The 17,559-nt window shown below is 39.6% G+C and overlaps 1 protein-coding gene across 5 annotated transcripts in view; it reads left to right on the plus strand.

Moving 5' to 3' along the window:
* Positions 1-17,559, plus strand: part of PHACTR4 (phosphatase and actin regulator 4) — an 85,368-nt gene that overhangs the window by 16,910 nt on the left and 50,899 nt on the right. For 4 of the 5 annotated variants that reach the window (XM_035116955.2, XM_060275773.1, XM_035116956.2 and 1 more), the window contains exon 2: positions 10,375-10,425. The exons of the other annotated variant lie outside the window; for it this stretch is intronic. In XM_035116955.2, coding sequence (XP_034972846.2) covers positions 10,398-10,425 — 28 coding nt within the window. In that variant the 5' untranslated portion in view covers positions 10,375-10,397. The remainder of the gene's footprint in view (positions 1-10,374; positions 10,426-17,559) is intronic. 5 annotated transcript variants of the gene reach the window in all.

The following is a 17,559-nucleotide window of genomic DNA, read 5'->3' on the forward strand; positions in this document are numbered from 1 at the left end:
GCCGAAATATTAAATAAGTCAGTCTCTGATCATAACCCTGTAACAATTCAATTAAAATCTAAAAGCAAAACACAGGGGAGATGGAGGCTTAATGATGAGATATGGAGGGAAGAACAAAGGGTTATTAAGGCCAAGGAGACGCTCAAGGAATTCTTTGAAATAAATGAAAGCCAAGGATCAGATAGGAAAATTATATGGGAAGCAAGTAAGGCTTACATGAGGGGGTTTGGGATACAACAGATGGGCAGGATAAGGAGGGAAAAGCAGAAAAATATTTTAGAAATTAACGAACAAATAAGAGGCAAAGAAAAAGAATTGGTCAAATTTCCAAAAAATGACGAAATAAAACAACAAATTAAATTATTGCAAGCACATTTGATGGATTTGGTCAACAAAGAGGTGGAGAAAAAAATTATTTGGACAAAACAAAAATACTTTGAACAGGCAAACAAACCCGGAAGAATGTTAGCCTGGGCGATAAAAGAAAGACAGGCTAATAAAATAATAAATAATATAATAGATGAAGGAAAGGAAATTACGGACATTGACCAAATTAAAGATAAATTTGTGAACTATTACAAGAATTTATACAAAGAGGTGGATATCGATAAAAATGAAGCCATAAATTACATACTTGATAACAACTTACCTGAAATTAACGAAACAGAATATGCAATTCTAAATGCTAACATCGAAAAAGAAGAAATCCAAAGAGCCATTAGGAACTTAAAAGAAGGGAAATCACCGGGCCCAGACGGGATCCCGGTGAAGTATTACAAAAAACTAGAAGACGTGATAACACCCAAACTTCAAATTATAATGAATGAAATATTAGACAAGGGAGAATTACCAGAATCCTGGCGGGAAGCCTTTATTACCTTAATTCCTAAAAAAGATGCGGATCCGAAGCTTATAAAAAACTACAGGCCAATTTCTTTATTAAATATAGATTACAAAATCTTTACAAGCATATTATCGAACAGATTAAAAAATTTCTTGAGCAGAATAATAGACAGAGACCAGGCAGGCTTTCTCCCCCAAAGGCAAATAAAAGACAATATCAGAATAATTATAGATATCTTGGAATATGTCGATATGAAACCAGGCCTTGAAATCGCGATGCTACTCGTCGATGCGGAAAAGGCATTCGATAGTGTATCCTGGCCCTTCATGATTAATGTCTGTGAAAACCTGAAAATGGGAAATAAAATATTAAATGGAATAAGAGCAATATATAAAGAACAAAAGGCAAAAATAATTATTAACAACGAAATTACGGGAGGTTTTAATATAGAAAGAGGGACGAGACAAGGGTGTCCCCTGTCTCCCCTATTGTTTATTATGGTAATTGAGACACTCTTAATAGCGTTAAGAAAAGATAAAGAGATAAAAGGCATCAGCTTGGGCTCAACATGTTTCAAGACAAAAGCTTTTGCAGACGATTTAATAATAGTCACAGAAGCGCCCCAAGAAAGCATTATGAAAGCGCTTACCAAGATGAAAGAATTTAGTAGGGTTTCGGGGTTCAAATTAAATAAAGAAAAATCTAAAATATTAACTAAAAATATGAGGGAGAAAGACAATGAAGAATTAGCAATGAAAACGGGAATCAAAATAGAGAAAAAAGTTAATTATTTTGGAATTTGGATCTCGAACAAAAACACCAATTTACTAAAAGACAATTATCTTAAAAAATGGAAAGAAATTAAGGATAGTATGGCTAAATGGAGTAAATTAAGATTGTCAATCTGGGGACGAGTGTCAATGATAAAAATGGTGGTCCTACCAAAAATAATGTTCCTCTTTCAAAATATCCCAATAATCTTGGGACTTAGACACTTTAAAGACTGGCAGAAGGACCTTGCTGATTTCATCTGGTAGGGGAAGAAGGCCAGAATAAAAATGGAAAATTTAATAAAATCAAAGGATAATGGAGGATTTGCGCTCCCAGATTTGAAAAGATACTATGAAGCAGCTTGTTGGAGCTGGCTTAAAGAATGGATGCTTCTACAGAACACAGAAACCTTGAACATTGAGGGATGGGATAAGGTTTTTGGGTGGCATGGCTACCTATGGTATGGGAAGGCACAGATACACAAAGGATTTAAAAACCACATCTTGAGGAAAGCCCTGCTCGAGGTATGGGATAGAACTAAAGATAAAATCATGAACAAATTACCCGGATGGGTATCCCCAGTAGAGGCAAATGCCACGCTGAGATGTAACAAGAAAAAATTGTGGCCGACTTACAGAGAACTGACCGAAAACAAGGAAGGGACTAACAACCTAAAAAAATATGAGGTGCTAAAATCTTTAGGGATAAGCTGGCTAGAATTCTTCCAATTGAAAGCTACATATGACAAAGATGTTAGAACACGAGGAATTAATACCCAAATAACCAAATTTGAAAAGGAAATATTGCTAAACAACGATAAGATTATAGCCAAAGTATATAAGCTGCTAGGTGAAAAAGAGCAGGAAGAAGGAAAAAAAGGGAAATGGTTAGTAAAATGGGAACAAGATCTAGGCTACGAAATTCCATACGAAAATTGGAAAAAATTTTGGTCAAAAGAGATAAACTTTACTGCTTGTTATACGTTAAGAGAGAATTATATAAAGATGCACTATAGGTGGTATATGGTTCCGGAAAAACTGGCCAGGATAAACAAATCTCTAAGTAACAAATGCTGGAGATGCAATGCAGCTCCTGGTAGCCTTTTTCACATATGGTGGACATGCCCGATGGTAAAAAATTTCTGGGAAGTAATCCATGAGGAGATTATAAAGTTACTAAAAATTTCATTTGCAAAAAAAGCAGAAATGTATTTATTAGGTATTTTGAATAACAATATACCGAGTGAAAAAAAAAGTATTTTCTTGTATGCTTCAACGGCTGCAAGACTGTTAATAGCCAGCAATTGGAAGAGCACCAATATTCCATCTAAAGGACAATGGGTCGATAAAGTGTGTGAGTATTTAGAGCTGGCTAAATTAACGGATATAATTCATCAAAAACCTAAAAATAAAGTTAGAAAACAATGGGAATGCTTAAACGAGTACCTGGGGAAATTTGGCAAGGGGACCAAAATTTGGTTGTGCCTTGAATGATCTTGCCGGATACGAGAATCGGAACTAGATGGTTTGCGAATTGTTAATGTGATATAATTATGTTATCTATAAAAAGACAGGCTATATATCACGGACGTAACTGTATGAAGAAGCGGTGGAAGTTGTAACCTACCTTATCGGACATTAGCTTTCTTTTCCTTTCCTTTTCTCTTCTCCTTCTTTCTTTTTCTTTTTTCTTTTTTCTTCTCTTTTTTCCCTTCCTTTTTTCTTCTTTTTGTCATTTTTATCGTTTTGTGTTATGGTAATATGCTTGGATTACACAAAGGCAACATTTGTTATTTGTTATTGTTTTTATTCGTATAAATCAATAAAGGTTTTTTTATTAAAAAAAAAAAGAGAAACATATGTTGGAAAGGCAGTTTGGCCCTGATGCTAATAGCAGCATCGGAAACACCCATGCTGCTACAAGATTTAATCTCTGCAGCAAAAACAAAAAACTCTACACTTGCACTATATAAAACCCTACTCAACAGGAAGAAATACAATTTAGAATATGATAGACAAAAATGGAGTGACGAGTTAGGGGTACAGATAACAAATGATATATGAGAGTCAAGTATAAAATCAACAGAAATAGCCTCTATAGATCTAAGACTATTACTTATTCAACAGAAAATAATATTCAAAGTCCACTGGGCTCCAGCAAAACTATACCAGAAGAAAATACCTAAGTGCAGACAATTGCTGGAGATGTGGGAGTAAAAATGCAAACTTAATACATATGTTGATTAACTGCCCGATGATAAGATCATTTTGGTGCGAGGTGAGGATATTTATAGCAAGAGTAATAAAAAGAAATTGATATTTAGGGGAACTGAATTTACCATAATCCTAAATTATATTCCAGAAACGTAGGAGATTTCAAGGGGTCAAAAAAATATATGGATGTACCGTGCTATATTAGAAGCCGCAAAAAGATTCCATTGAGCACATGGATTGATAATATGGACAGATTAGCTACATACGAACGAATTGCATGTCGACACAAAATAAGAATGGATAAATATGAAGAAATTTGGAACAATATTTAAGTGATAAGGCGGATAGTGGCAGGAAGTAGAGGGAGGAGAGAGGGGTGGGAAAAAGGTGTAGTCATAGGTATATCAGTGTATCCAAATCTGAATTGTCAAATTGTGTTATTACTGTTGTTATGGTTTTTGTTGTATGTGTCTTTTGCAGTTGATGTTTGTATCGAAAAATTGATTAAATAGATAAACATTTTTTTAAAAAAGTCAAAACCAACATGCAGGGAAATCAGGACTTTGCCAAAGGGGTTCTAGGCTCAGGATAACTAGAATTTTAAAATATGCCTTTTTTGATTTCTTGGCAACTGGTTGATACCCTGTGTTGATTGATGCTAATGCCCTCACTCCTGTTATCATTGTCTCCTGGGGACATCATTCCTGATACTTGCAGCTTCCAGACCTGGCACTCTCATCCACAAGCAGGCTTACAGCCGAACCTAAACGGTCCAGGGCTCTTCCCTCTTACAAAGCCCTATGCAGAGGGGTTTCCCCATGATCAAACATCCGACTGGGGCTCAGCTGTTAGGATGCAGGCCACTGCTTGTATTGCTTGCAGCTAAAGCTGACCTGTCAGATCTAGTTACCTGTTATTTTATTTATTTGGAACTAGGAAAACTAACTGGGCTAAACTTTGACAACCTGTGCTTTAAATTCCTGTAACAGTTGTTCATAGACAACACCTTTTAAATGTGTGTTCATGTGTTCAGGATCATTTATTAGATGATGTGTTTTTGGGAGGACTACTCAGTGCTTAGTTCAAAGTGTGCCTGTTGTGATTGGTCAATGTTTGGGTGGGAATTGAAGGAGAGAGGTTTGCATGGTGGAATAATGCTAAAATTAACATGCTGTCCAAAAGTCTATTGTCTAAAGAGATGAATTCAGCCATTGCTAATTACCATCATGGCTCGTTCACACTGGTAGCTTGCCTCTTTGGTTTACTTGTTCAGAAAGGGTTTGACTGCAGTGCAGGCAGCTCCTGGGCAGTGCTGTGCATTATGACTTGACAATGTAAATGAAAATACTGCACCTTTGCCAAAAGCCAAAACAAAACAAAAACTATTTGCCCAGTTGGTCAGACTTTGAACATTCATATCTGGTGGGTCTCACTATTGCATCACCAGTCTTGTTAATACCCTGATGTCGTATCCCAATGTTCTTGTCTGTTTTGCTAATGCCTCAAATATTAGGCCATCAGAGAACCTGAGAGAAGTTGTGTGCAGTGTTTAAAGGGAAATAGGAAGTAATTATTGATGCTGCATGCTCAACAAACTGTGTAGTGAAGTCCTATTGCTTTGTTGTGCTTGGATGTCACAGCTGTGAAATTTGAGTGTGGTTGCAGCCACCTGTGGCAATGTTATTGGATGAAAATGTCATAAGCCAAGGGACATAACACTCTAGTAGTAGCAGGTGTCAACAAACTTTTTCAGCAGGGGGCTGGTCCACTGTCCCTCTGACCTTGTGGAGAGCCAGACTATATTTTGGGGGGAAAGATGAACGAATTCCTATGCCCCACAAATAACCCAGAGATGCATTTTAAATAAAAACACACATTCTACTCATGTAAAAACACCAGGCAGGCCCCACAAAAACCCAGAGATGCATTTTAAATAAAAGGACACATTCTACTCATGTAAAAACACACTGATTTAGAAGGTGATTGGGCCAGATACGGCCCCCGGGCCTTAGTTTGCCTATGCCTGCTCTAAAGCATCTATTAAAGAGCTGTGTTATGGTGTTATAGAATAAAGGGAGTCTGTTGCCTTTTCCATGCCAAAGATGCTCTGGGCTTCCTTCCACCTACATACATGCATGTTGCATGTCCTGGGGAAAAAATGGAGATTCCTTTGAAATGTGTAGGATGTCCAGAAGCTATGATTTTGAACACTGTAAGTGGTTATTTAGAACAGAATCATCTGGTGTCTTACCTGTACTTCTCCAGCTCCTGTTCTTAGCTGGAGTTTGGGGTGGTTGCCTAATTTTGCCATTTACAGTGATTCTGACCTGACCTCATTTGGATGGATGGAGTGGGGAGTGGAATTGAGAGCAGAACTGAAGGGATTACCAGGCAGCTACAAGTAGAGTGCTTCTGCCACAGCTGCTACTCTGAATTAACCCAATGTGTTTGGGGAGGGTGACCTAGTCAGATTCAAGGCTTCTTTGCTTTTGTTTGCTCTTTACAAAATGATTGAGTGTTTTTAGGCATACAGGTGCCCAGCTGCAAAGGCAGAAGAAAGGACAGAGGAGGCAGTGCATTCACTGCAGTGGGTCCTGCTGTGGATCAGACAAGTGCAGGGTAAAGCAGGCTGCAAAATGCTAGGAGTCGAGGGGATTCTTTTTAAAGCTTGGTTCTTTATAATCTATTAAAACAAAATATATTGTTGCCCTACTAAGCTATAGCACCAATAAAGCTAAAATGTTAATCTGAAACATTTATGTTTGAAATTGAATGATCTCTCTTTCCTGATATGCAGAAGTGTACGTACCTACACTTGTGCATTAAACACTCGTCCCAATCTATGATTGAAATAAATTCTGAATCTTAAGTTTTACTATTGGGATCTTGACCCGTTTCTCAGATTTGGCCTTTTTGGATATTGAGGTTTGGAAAAACTATCTGACAGTAAGAGCTGTTTGACAGTCTCCCTTGGGAGGTTGTGGACTCTCCTTCCATGGAGGTTTTTAAGCAGAGGTTGGATGACCATCTGTCATGGATGCTTTAGCTGAGATTCCTACTTTGCAGGGTGTTGGGCTAGATGACCCTTGGGGTCCCTTCCAACTACACGTTTATGATTCTTTTATTCCCTCTAGCTTGATGACTCTTCTGAATTGGCTCACAGGTGAGTGTACACCCAAGTAAATTATTCCAGATGCACGAGCATCATTCCTTTTTAAGTCATGATGGTTTAAGAACTAGCCAGCAACAAATTGAAGCACTTCTTGTTTTATAAATTTGGTCCCATTTTGTAGCAAGAGGTTTGTTGGCATTCTTTGGGTATATCGATAACTATTTTAGTCACTTATGTTCAGTAACTTGTGGAGAGAGTGTTAAGCATTATCTCACAAAAGCAGTTTCCATGTATGCAAATGACCCATGTTGAGTCCCACTTGCTAGGGAGCCACTTATTGTTCCTGGTGAACAATAAGCTGTTGGCCAGCTTGGTTCCTTGTTATACATTCACTTTACTGAGTTCATTGAAGAGTTCCTCTGAATCCTGGATTGATGAATACATCCATGTTGCCATCTAGGCAACCAAGAGCTATTAGCAAGGACACATTCCAGCCAGTCAAAAATATTTAAGGAGGGGCAGTGGGGGTTGTGACATAGGGAGAGGAAATGTGGCTTGAGAACATTCCTATGGGCTGGATGGTGAGACTTGGAGGACTGTATTTGGGCCGCAGTGATGGGTCTCCACTACCGCTAATTTACATTACAAAACAAATATATTTGGTGTGAATGCTTAACCTTACCTTTGATGCTACCTAGCTGGCTCAACTGTTCAAGAACAAATGGCTCCATCTTGTTTAAGAGTTAACATGAATAGATGGAGCCGACTATGGGTAGTCATAGCCTTCACAATCATAGTTATCAGGGAATGCAGGGGGAACTTCTTTAGGGAGTAGCTGTGACATGAACTACATTTGGAATTTGATTGGCATATCCATGAAAATCTGGGGGCCTTCTCAAATAAGACCTGATTCCAAACATACTGCTTAAACACGAGTATGTTAAAACTATGTAATAGTAATATGGCTAATGTAATAGTAATATGCATATTGTCCAGAGGATTCATGCTTTCTTGAGTTGTCTAATAGCTGATAAACTGTTGCTTACATGCTGCTTTCCTGTGGTATACACAGGTGTGCACAGCCTTGAGAAAAAGTGCCATGAGAATGTTGTGGTACATTTGTTTGGTTTTGATGATGTTGCAAATACTTTGTTACTTTAGCTGTAACGCTGACTACCTTTGAAATTTAGCACTAGTAGCGGCTCAGATGTTCCCTATTGTGAGGAAAGCCTCCCTTTTGGAAGTTGCAAGCTTTCATACTACAGTATTTTCTTTCATGCAGTTGGTGGTTTTTCCTTGTTTAATTTAGAAGCATGCATATCTGCCTGTCTTGTGACTGTGTTAGGGGAGTTGGTAACCGCTTGTTTGTGTGCAAATTGACCTTTCTGGTGAAGCTTATTGTGAAAGAAACTAAAATCCAACGTGGTGTCCATATAAATTAGGTCTACTATCTATCAATTTTTTGAAGCATAAACTTGAAAGAATGTGGCTGATTCATGGCACATTTATTCTGAACAAGTGGCAACCTGTAGGGGATTTGGCAGTAGTTTCCTACAAAAGGTCATTTCCAGATCATCTTAATTTCTTAAAATTGGGTAGTCCTCAATCTTGAATAGACTGGATGAGCTTCTCTCCCTGCCCCCATGCATTCAAATTTATGTTTGCATGCCAAATTCCTTCTCATCTGTGAAGCCAGTCACTCTCTGGCTAATCTACCCCACAAGGTTGTTGTGAGGATTAAATGTGGGAAACAAACTAGGCATCCTTTCCTGAACTCCTTGGTGGAAGGACTGGATATAAATAAGAGAGAATGCCCTACCTAGTATTACTTCCCAACATGAGAGCTATTTCTTAGGAGATGAAAACTTTTCACTGTCTACTATAATTGTATTACAGTACAGTTTGTGTGTTAATGCTGCTGGAGACTAAACCTTTGGTTTTCAGAGGACTGCTAATTCTTTGTCATCTCACCCACCCACCTTGAGACTAGCAATAAACCTATAGCCCAGTGTGATTTCTACAAACCTCCTTTCCTTTGTTCTGCCTTTCCTTCAGGTGAAGGAAGAGCTAGATGGGTAGCCTCTCTTGTTTTGCCCAAAGGATACATTTCTACTTAAAATTTCCGCCCACTTGGCTGCAGACAAGACCAGGTTAAAAATAGCTTAATATGCAACTTCATTTGTGAATAGTTCTTAAGCAGGGGTTGGCAATTGCTTCCTGCCCTAATTGTGATGTTCAGTAATGTATCTCTGTAATAAGCCTTTAATGCTGTAGTGGTAGAATCCTGCCTGGTGCAAAATATTTCATTTCCAGTAATATAGTGTCAGAGATGTTTTGCAAATATTCTTGCTGCAGGTATTGTGGACAATCAGTGTAGAGTGTCACAAAGAGCTATATACCAAGCAGAGGCAAGCCTCTGCCAGCTTTCCTCATCCTGGTTGGGGGTGCTAAGTTGAGGAAGGCAGAGCGCAATAACTCCACTCCACTTATTTTTCAGGGTTTGTTTTTTTAATCATATAAGAGCTGGAATTGGTATTGTGGCAAAACTGTCACAGGGAGAAGTGGACTGAACAGAGGGTCATTCCACATCAAATCAACACAAAAAACAAGGGTTTCGCCACCCACTGTCTCGGAATTTGGTGAAACCTGGTGCACACCCTTCCCTTATGGTTGAAAGAAACCCCCTTAATTTTTTTCCCCTCTATCACAAACGGTTTTGATTTTATAGCACTTCAAAGTTTCATGAAATCTGTGTTTCTGTCCCTCTTGAGATCCTTGGCCTTGTGTACATTTTATTTTTTCCCTCCAAGAAAGGGGGTTTCTTCCAACCATAAGGGAAGGGTGTACACCAAGTTTCATCAAAGTCTGAGACGGTGGGTGGCATGACCGCGTTGAACTGACGTGGAATGACCCCAGAGAGAAGTGGACTGATGTGTTTTTAGGGTTATTACTGATGTGCAGAAGTTCTGTTCTGATCTGGGTTAAAGATTTGTCCTACAGAGTGAAAACAAGGTGATTTTAAAGTTTAAATGTAATTTGGGGTTCACACATTTTGTTTGGCATTGGTAGCAACATAATGTGTTGTCACCAGAACCCTGATCTTGTCCTTCAACACAATTGTTACTTGGAAGTAAGTTCCATTATGTTCAATGGAGTTTTGTAGTGGATTGGTCATGTAGTCCAAACCTCTGCAATGCAGGAATCCTTCCCACAGCTGTTCCTGGGCATGCTTGAACCACCAACCTTCTAGTTAAGCTGGAACTTTGCATGTAAGAAGGAAATCCTAAAGTTCCTAGGAACACTCTTTGACCATATTATATATGAATTTGTGTTTTTGACTGGAGATGTTTTTCTTTTGCTCGGATGTCAAAGCTTCTGGTGTTCAACAGATCCATGATTTAATATAATTTCTAATTTCTCTTTTCTTTTGCAAGATTTGCTAAAAAAAACACCAAGCATGTCACAAGAAACAGAAGACAGCATTGGTAAGTGTTCTTCTGGTTATCCAAAACCGGTTTTTGCAATCCATTCTCTCCCCAATCATTCTAAATTTTCATTTTTTAAAGTTCACTTTTAGTCTTAATTGTGGCATTGGCAAACTGGTACAAATGGCATTGGCACAGTGGTCAATTGACTATTCTGATATTATGCACTGACTGTATATTATTTACCACAGTCAAATATTGAGCTGGTTTACGCATAAGATTGCAGTCACTGTGCTTAGAATTCTAAAGTTAAATTTATAAAGTTAATTCCCGAAGTATATCCGATTATTTGACAGAATTTGATCAGTCCTTCACCAGGCAAATGCCTGACTCTACATAGAAGTACATAAAGAGCTCTGAGTTTGCTGTTAGTTATATAGGGAAGAATATTTATTCTGTTTAAGAATTTGAAGTGAATGAGTTTTAGATCTCAAAGACATTTTCTCCCTTGGTCTGAAAAATTTGCAAGTATGTACATCTTATGTACCCTCAGCTTTTTCAAAAACTTATGTGAAAAGCAGTTATGATGCCAGAAGCTATTCTCAAAAAAGCTTCTGGGTCACAGTGACAATTCTGCGGTTGAGAGGTTATAGGTCAGTGGTAGAATTCAAAAATGCTTTCCAGGCAGAAGGTCCCAAGTTGCGTCCCCAACATCTCCATGTAATGCTAGGAAAAGCTGCTGTTTGAAAACCTGGGGAGCTACTTTCATTCTGAGTAGATACGGTAGTACTGAGCTAAATGGACCAATAGTTGTGGTGTACCAATGGAGAAGGAAAATGATTTATTTGGGTTCAGAAGCACTTCTCTAATTTCTTTGTGCATGCCAGTAAGATGCTGTAAACTCTTTTCCATCTGATTCTTTTTTCTTTCTTTTTTGGCCAAAATTCTTAACAATACATAATGTGCAGCAAAGGCAATTACTTTTGCAAGTGACCTACCTGCCTTTCGGCATTTCTGGTGTTGACTGATCTATTTGAGATAATAGTAAGAAACTATTTGTTTTGAGGATGGTATATAGACCATACATTCTGTCCTTTTAAAAAGACTCCCCCCTAAGTGATATGGCAAAGAGATTTTCTGACTTAGTTTTATTGTTGCAGCCTTTTAAAAAAGTTTGTGACCCCAAATCTGGACAGTGGCCATTGATTTTTATTTTTATTTTTTATTAGTATTATTTTTGTAGTCCAAGACTTGGGAACCAGGAGGCACTGTTCTGTCATGCATTGTCCCACTGTCCGTAATGACAGGGATTAGTTATGGAAAGGCCAGCTTGGGACACAGCAGAAATCGGTCTCCAAGGCCCTAATGACTTGGTTGGCATGACTGCAGCTTCCTGTCTATGCTGGAGTCCGTGACTAAAATGTCTTCATGTTGGTGCTCCTGATGACAGCAGAGCCACTATTATGTGCTGTAATTGTTCCTTTAATTGGATGTTTCACTAGTGTTACTGCCCCATTTCTTTTCCCTTGAGATTTTATTGCAAGCCATGCTGTACTGCAGAATGATCTTTGGTGATATTTGTTGTACAGGTTCTCAGATGCAGTGCTTTTTTCTGGGGGGACGCAAGGGTACGCATACCCTTAAACATTTTTGCCTCATTGAGGGGCAGTATTTCAAGATGAGTAGGAAAATGAGAGAACCCCTAAACATTTCTTTCAGAAAAAAGGCACTCCCCCCATAGTAATCTATGCCTTCATGGTGCAGTGATCAAATCTGCAATCTTTTCATGGCTGAGTTAATGCAGCTAAAGCCAAAATTCCTGCGACTTTTGAATCAGAGGGTTTAACACTGCCCCTCTCCCCACAAACAGCCCAGCTTGGCAATGCTAGATTTCAGTTGCTAGGAGCAATTGATGCAGCTCTTTGCATGTTGCTGTTTTATCTTCCCAAGTAACTATTTAAGGTCTCTATAGCCTTGTACTCACAACATAGAGTGAACATGAGGAGTCTTGTGTGCCTGCATGGAGCCTGTGTACTTGCAGCTGTTCCAGCCTAGGGTTCTCCCTGTGTAATTAGGAATCCTGGAAGAAAAGTTTGCATACAGATAGTTGCATCTATGTAGACTTCATGTGTACATTAAATTGAATGCATGTAGCTTGGGGGATGTTGGGGCTTTCTGTGATCCTACTTCCCTCCCCACCTAGTATCAGTTATCTACTGCAAATAGGGCTCTGGGCAGAGGCCAGAGCGGCAGTAAAGCAGGCGTTTTGAGACCAGCTCTGTTGACTTCAGCACTTTCTCCCCATCTTTTATTTACTTACATGTATTTCCCAACCAGGTGGCTGGACTGATTTCTGTCCTTTGCCATTTGTTTGTTTACTGATTGCACAATATGTGCTTAGCTCTTTAGATTAGAAGACCTTGTGAGTTTTCTGAGTAGCATTGTTGTGCAGCTTGTTGGCCACCAGGAGATCCCAAGGAAAGTTTCCCCCCTGGCTGCTTTTTGAAGAAACTGTGAGGAAAAAGCAGTTTCCACTTGGTTGCTGCAGCTAATCTAGAGTAATATGGCTAATAATAAGATAAAATCTATTAGATCGACCTTTTGTTTTGCTTTGTGTTCTCATGATAAGATATTTTTTAAAAGCTTGTGGATATTAAACCCTCCTGAGGAGGATACATAATAGTGTTTGGGTTTTATGATTCAGTGAGGATTAATGTGAATCAGCATAGCAATGTCTTTTGGGTGCAGGTCTCTATTAAAAGCTTGCTGTATGATTCTTGCTTTCCTAGAAAATGTTTTACTCTTACAGCAGCATTCTGAAGTGGTATGTTTTTATTTTCCCTTCCTTGCATAACTGAAAACTCGGTGCAAATTTTACAGAATGGATTTGATTTGGAGGACACAGCACTAGAGAAAATGGTATATTTGTAAATCTTTTGCAGGTGCATTCAAATGTCACATTAAGTCTTAGTTAATGGTTAGCTATGACTTAATGCAAATGAGCAGAGTTTTGGTGCGCAATCCCTATTTCATTCCTCCTCTATTTTTAGTTGTGCCAGAAGCAGCAAGCCTTGACTTGTGTTGTCCAAAATCAGGCTCATGATTTGGTTCTCTTTAAGCAAACTATGGACCTGGTTTCACATGTAATTCTAAACCTAACCATTGCTTACCTCTGGGTGGTGCAGCAGGACCAGGGAAGAGGTGAAGAGACTGTGATTTCCCCCATGGATATTACAGGCTTGCTAAGCCACACTTTGACTTGACGTTACATATGAACCAGGCCTTTGAAATGCATTTAATGTTACTATGCAGCATTGTAATTATATTGCACTGATGTGGTGGCAACACTAATTTCTATTTTCTTGATAAAGCCTCCAGGATTTTAGATGGCAGGCTTTTTGGGGACATGGACTATGCTTGTGTCAGTGTTTGTTTCAGTGTTTGCCCTGCTTCTCTCATTTTCCTGAAACACATCCTCAAGGTGGGTTGAGCCCAGCTTGTCTGTTTCTATGCAGCACCAATCTCACTCTTCCTCCCAACTGTGCTCTTATCCTAGTAGCAAGCTCACCTGTGAGAAAAATAACATTGGGATGGTGGGAGTGGGGAGGGCAATAGGGAGGTGAGGTGAAAGTGAAAGGAATGTCTCCCAATATTCACTTCTTATTCTTAAAACCGGTCCCATAAATATAAAAGGCAGGGCAGAGTTTAATGAGATCTTGTTAAGCCTATCTGAATAGTAATGATGATGGCAAGGATATGGCATACACATTTTAAAAATGGAATAAAATGGAATAAAATAGATTTGCTGCCTTTGCACAGAGTCTTCATATTTGGCAAAAGCCTTATCTGTGGCAATTGTAAACAAAATTTATTGCTGGCTATAATTCACCCTTATTATTTCAGTTCAAGATTTGCAGGCATGTTGGTCAGAATGTTGTTGTTCCTGTTGCACTTGCCTGTCTGACAAGCCTCAACTTGGCATTCATGCCCAATTTTTCTGGTTGCTCCAATTATATAAGTGCCTCATGTTATGTGTTGTGTAGTCAGGCTCTTCTGCTCTCGAGACACTAGATGGCAGGCTTCACTTTGAGCTTTCTGCCTGTGTGGCAAAAAATACTGTACCTGCTTCTTGTTTGTAATGAGTTGTTTTTAGAATTTTAATGGAATATTTTACCTTATGTACAGCTTCCAGGTGTTAAGATAGGAATGGTCATTGTAGTGCCGGACTCCAACTCCCTTCATTTTTTACCATTGGCCATGCTGACGGGTTGATGGGAATGGGAGTCAGACATCATCTAGAAGGCACTCTATCGGCTCTCTCTGTGCAAAGGTATAACATCAGCATTCATTTATGAGAACCTTTTTTATTTACAGTTTCTTGTTAAAATGTTTTTCCCCCCACATCCTTTCAATTTGTGGTTCCATGAGGGAACTATGAAAATATTGATTCTTTTAGTACATTGTTTTAAAGCATCATGGCTAAAATACAAGGCACATCTCAGCAACAGCAACAACAAAATAGACAATTGAATTATAGCAACATCAATCGTTCAGCAATTAACTCCAAAAGGCAGGGAAACCGCTCCATGCAATAGCTGTAGACTAATGTTGAAAAGACTCTGACCAGCATGGTAATCCACCATATGGGTGGTGGTGGGGTCACAAAGTGCAGGGCCTCTCAGAAGGATCTTCAGTCTATGGGGCAAGCTGATATGGGAGAAATCTTGTTATAAAAGTTGGGTTGATGGGTGGAATATAAATTTAGTGAGTAAAATAATAAATACATAGGAGTCATAGCCTAACAACATCTAAAGCAGGCATCCCCAAACTTCGGCCCTCCAGATGTTTTGGACTACAATTCCCATCATCCCTGACCACTGGTCCTGTTAGCTAGGGATCATGGGAGTTGTAGGCCAAAACACCTGGAGGGCCGCAGTTTGGGGATACCTGATCTAAAGGGCTGCAGCTTCTCCACCCATGAGGCAAAGCAGGGCTGAGGAACCTATATGGCCCTCCCAGTGTTGTTGGACGCCAAACTCTCATGAGCCCCAGCCAGCATAGCCAGTGGTCCAGGGTGATGGGAACTACAGTCTAACAACACCTGAAAGGCTACTGGTTCCCTATCCCTGGTGTAAAGGGCTCCTATGGGCTTTTTACTGAAATTACATGTGAAATTGCTCTGTGTTTCATTCTTTATGAAACAATAGAAATTTGACACTTGACAAGGTGGTTTGGTGTTGTCTTAAGTGTAGCTCTGCATGGGGCAGGGATGTGGCTTCAAATTTAATGTTTTAGTGAGCTGGGTGGGGGGACCTAAGTAATTTTTCTTTCTTAATGCAAAATCTATCCTTGTAATTGGCATAAAAAGCGCTGACTCTTAGCAAATTGCTGAAACACTGTAAGTGGGGTGCAACATCTGTCTCAAAAGGGCATCAGGCCAGTGGGAGTCAACTGTGCATTTCAGCAGTTTCGAATGGTGCTGTGTGGGAAGCTATTTCCGTTAGCTCCAAATTTATTTCATGTTCATTTACTGTTCTCGTGTGTGTAGCAATATCAACACACTACTTTATGTGGGTGGTGGTGGTTCTCATATAAGGACTAAACTCACAGTGGCCCTTCCTTTGGTCTCATTCTTCAGTTATTTGTCTTCTGGGACTGTTGTTGCAGCAGAGGCACAGTAAGGGGCTTGTGTACTTCTTCTTGGCAAGCGTCTTGTAGCTTACCATGTTCACAGAAAGGCACTTCTTGTGGGCTGAGCACATGTCTGCATCTTGGTAACCTGTCAGTATTCATTTATTTTAAATTTATATGTTCTAGGTGACAAGCAAAACCTAAACTTGTATAAAACAATTTAACAATGCAGTTCAAAATAAGAATACATAGAAGAATCCTCTAAGTTATAAATCTGAGATGACCACATCTCTCCATCTGCTGTTTGCAATAGGTGCTGTATGCAGGGCATATGAAGGGGGGCGGGAGGGCGGTGCACCCTGGGTATCACCCCGTGTGTGTGTGACAAGGTTGCCCACTGCCTCCCTGTGGCGCCCATATGTGTGCCACCCTGGGTGTCGGAGAGGCTTCTTCCGTCCTGGCTATATGACTTCAGTGGAGGTAGCAACGGAGGGCAGCCATTCGCTCCCCGCTTCCTACTCTTTTTGCCATGCAGGTTTAATCCCTGTATGGGATAACTGCATATTCCTGCATTGCAAGAGTGTTGGGCTAGATCAGGCATCCCCAAACTTGGCCCTCCAGCTGTTTTGGGACTACAACTCCCATCATCCCTAGCTAACAGGACCAGTGGTCAGGGATGGTGGGAATTGAATCCCAAAACATCTGGAGGGCCGAGTTTGGGGATGCCTAGGCTAGATGATTGTCAGGGTGTCCCAACTCTACAATTCTGTGAATCTTGGAATAGAGTGTTAACCTCTATCTTGGGAGAGTAATTTTTGGGAGGTTCTTTAAAAAATTTTTTTTTAAAAAATGGCCTGCACCTTTGATGTAAGTGAAGCCTTCCCCTCTGACACTTGTTGCCCCATTCACTGAAGCCTAGGAATTTGCTCCAGTGCTATCAGATGCCACTTCAGAACATCTACATAAAATAAAAAATAAGGATGATCATACTTAAGGCCAGCTGTCTCATTCAGTTCTACAGATACATGACATTTGGTGCTCAATGTTATCTGCAGATTCTTAATTCAGTTTGGGGCATTGGGCCTCCAAAGTTGCAGGCAGCCTTTGTCCATGGTGCAGAGTCCCTGTGCTCTGCAAACACACCTGTATCCATGCACCCTGACATGGCACTCTAGTCATGTTCCTTTCCCTATAGTTTCTCACTGCTGATAGCTTGTTTGGACCTTTCCTCCTACCACAGCAAAAACCTGTTGCTGAAATTCAGACTAAAGCTTTCAAGGTGAAGAAATTTGTTCAAAATGGTTATTGAGTTGAGTACAGGGCTTTTTTTCTTTTTCTTTTCTTTTTTCCACCCCAAAGGACAACAAAAATATTAGCATTATATTTAGTGTACTTCTCATAAACTACAAAGAGACTCCTTCTCTTTGGGGTGTTTTTCTGTTTTGAAATAAGTTTGGGACTATTTCTCTATCTGGAAATTTGCTCACCCAGCACTAGCTGAAATTGGAAGCAAGCTATACGGTATTAGTGCAAAACAGCAGTGTGCTTGTGTATTCTCTGAAC

This window comes from Zootoca vivipara, chromosome 6, assembly GCF_963506605.1.
Source record: "Zootoca vivipara chromosome 6, rZooViv1.1, whole genome shotgun sequence".
Taxonomy (NCBI): Eukaryota; Metazoa; Chordata; class Lepidosauria; order Squamata; family Lacertidae; genus Zootoca; species Zootoca vivipara.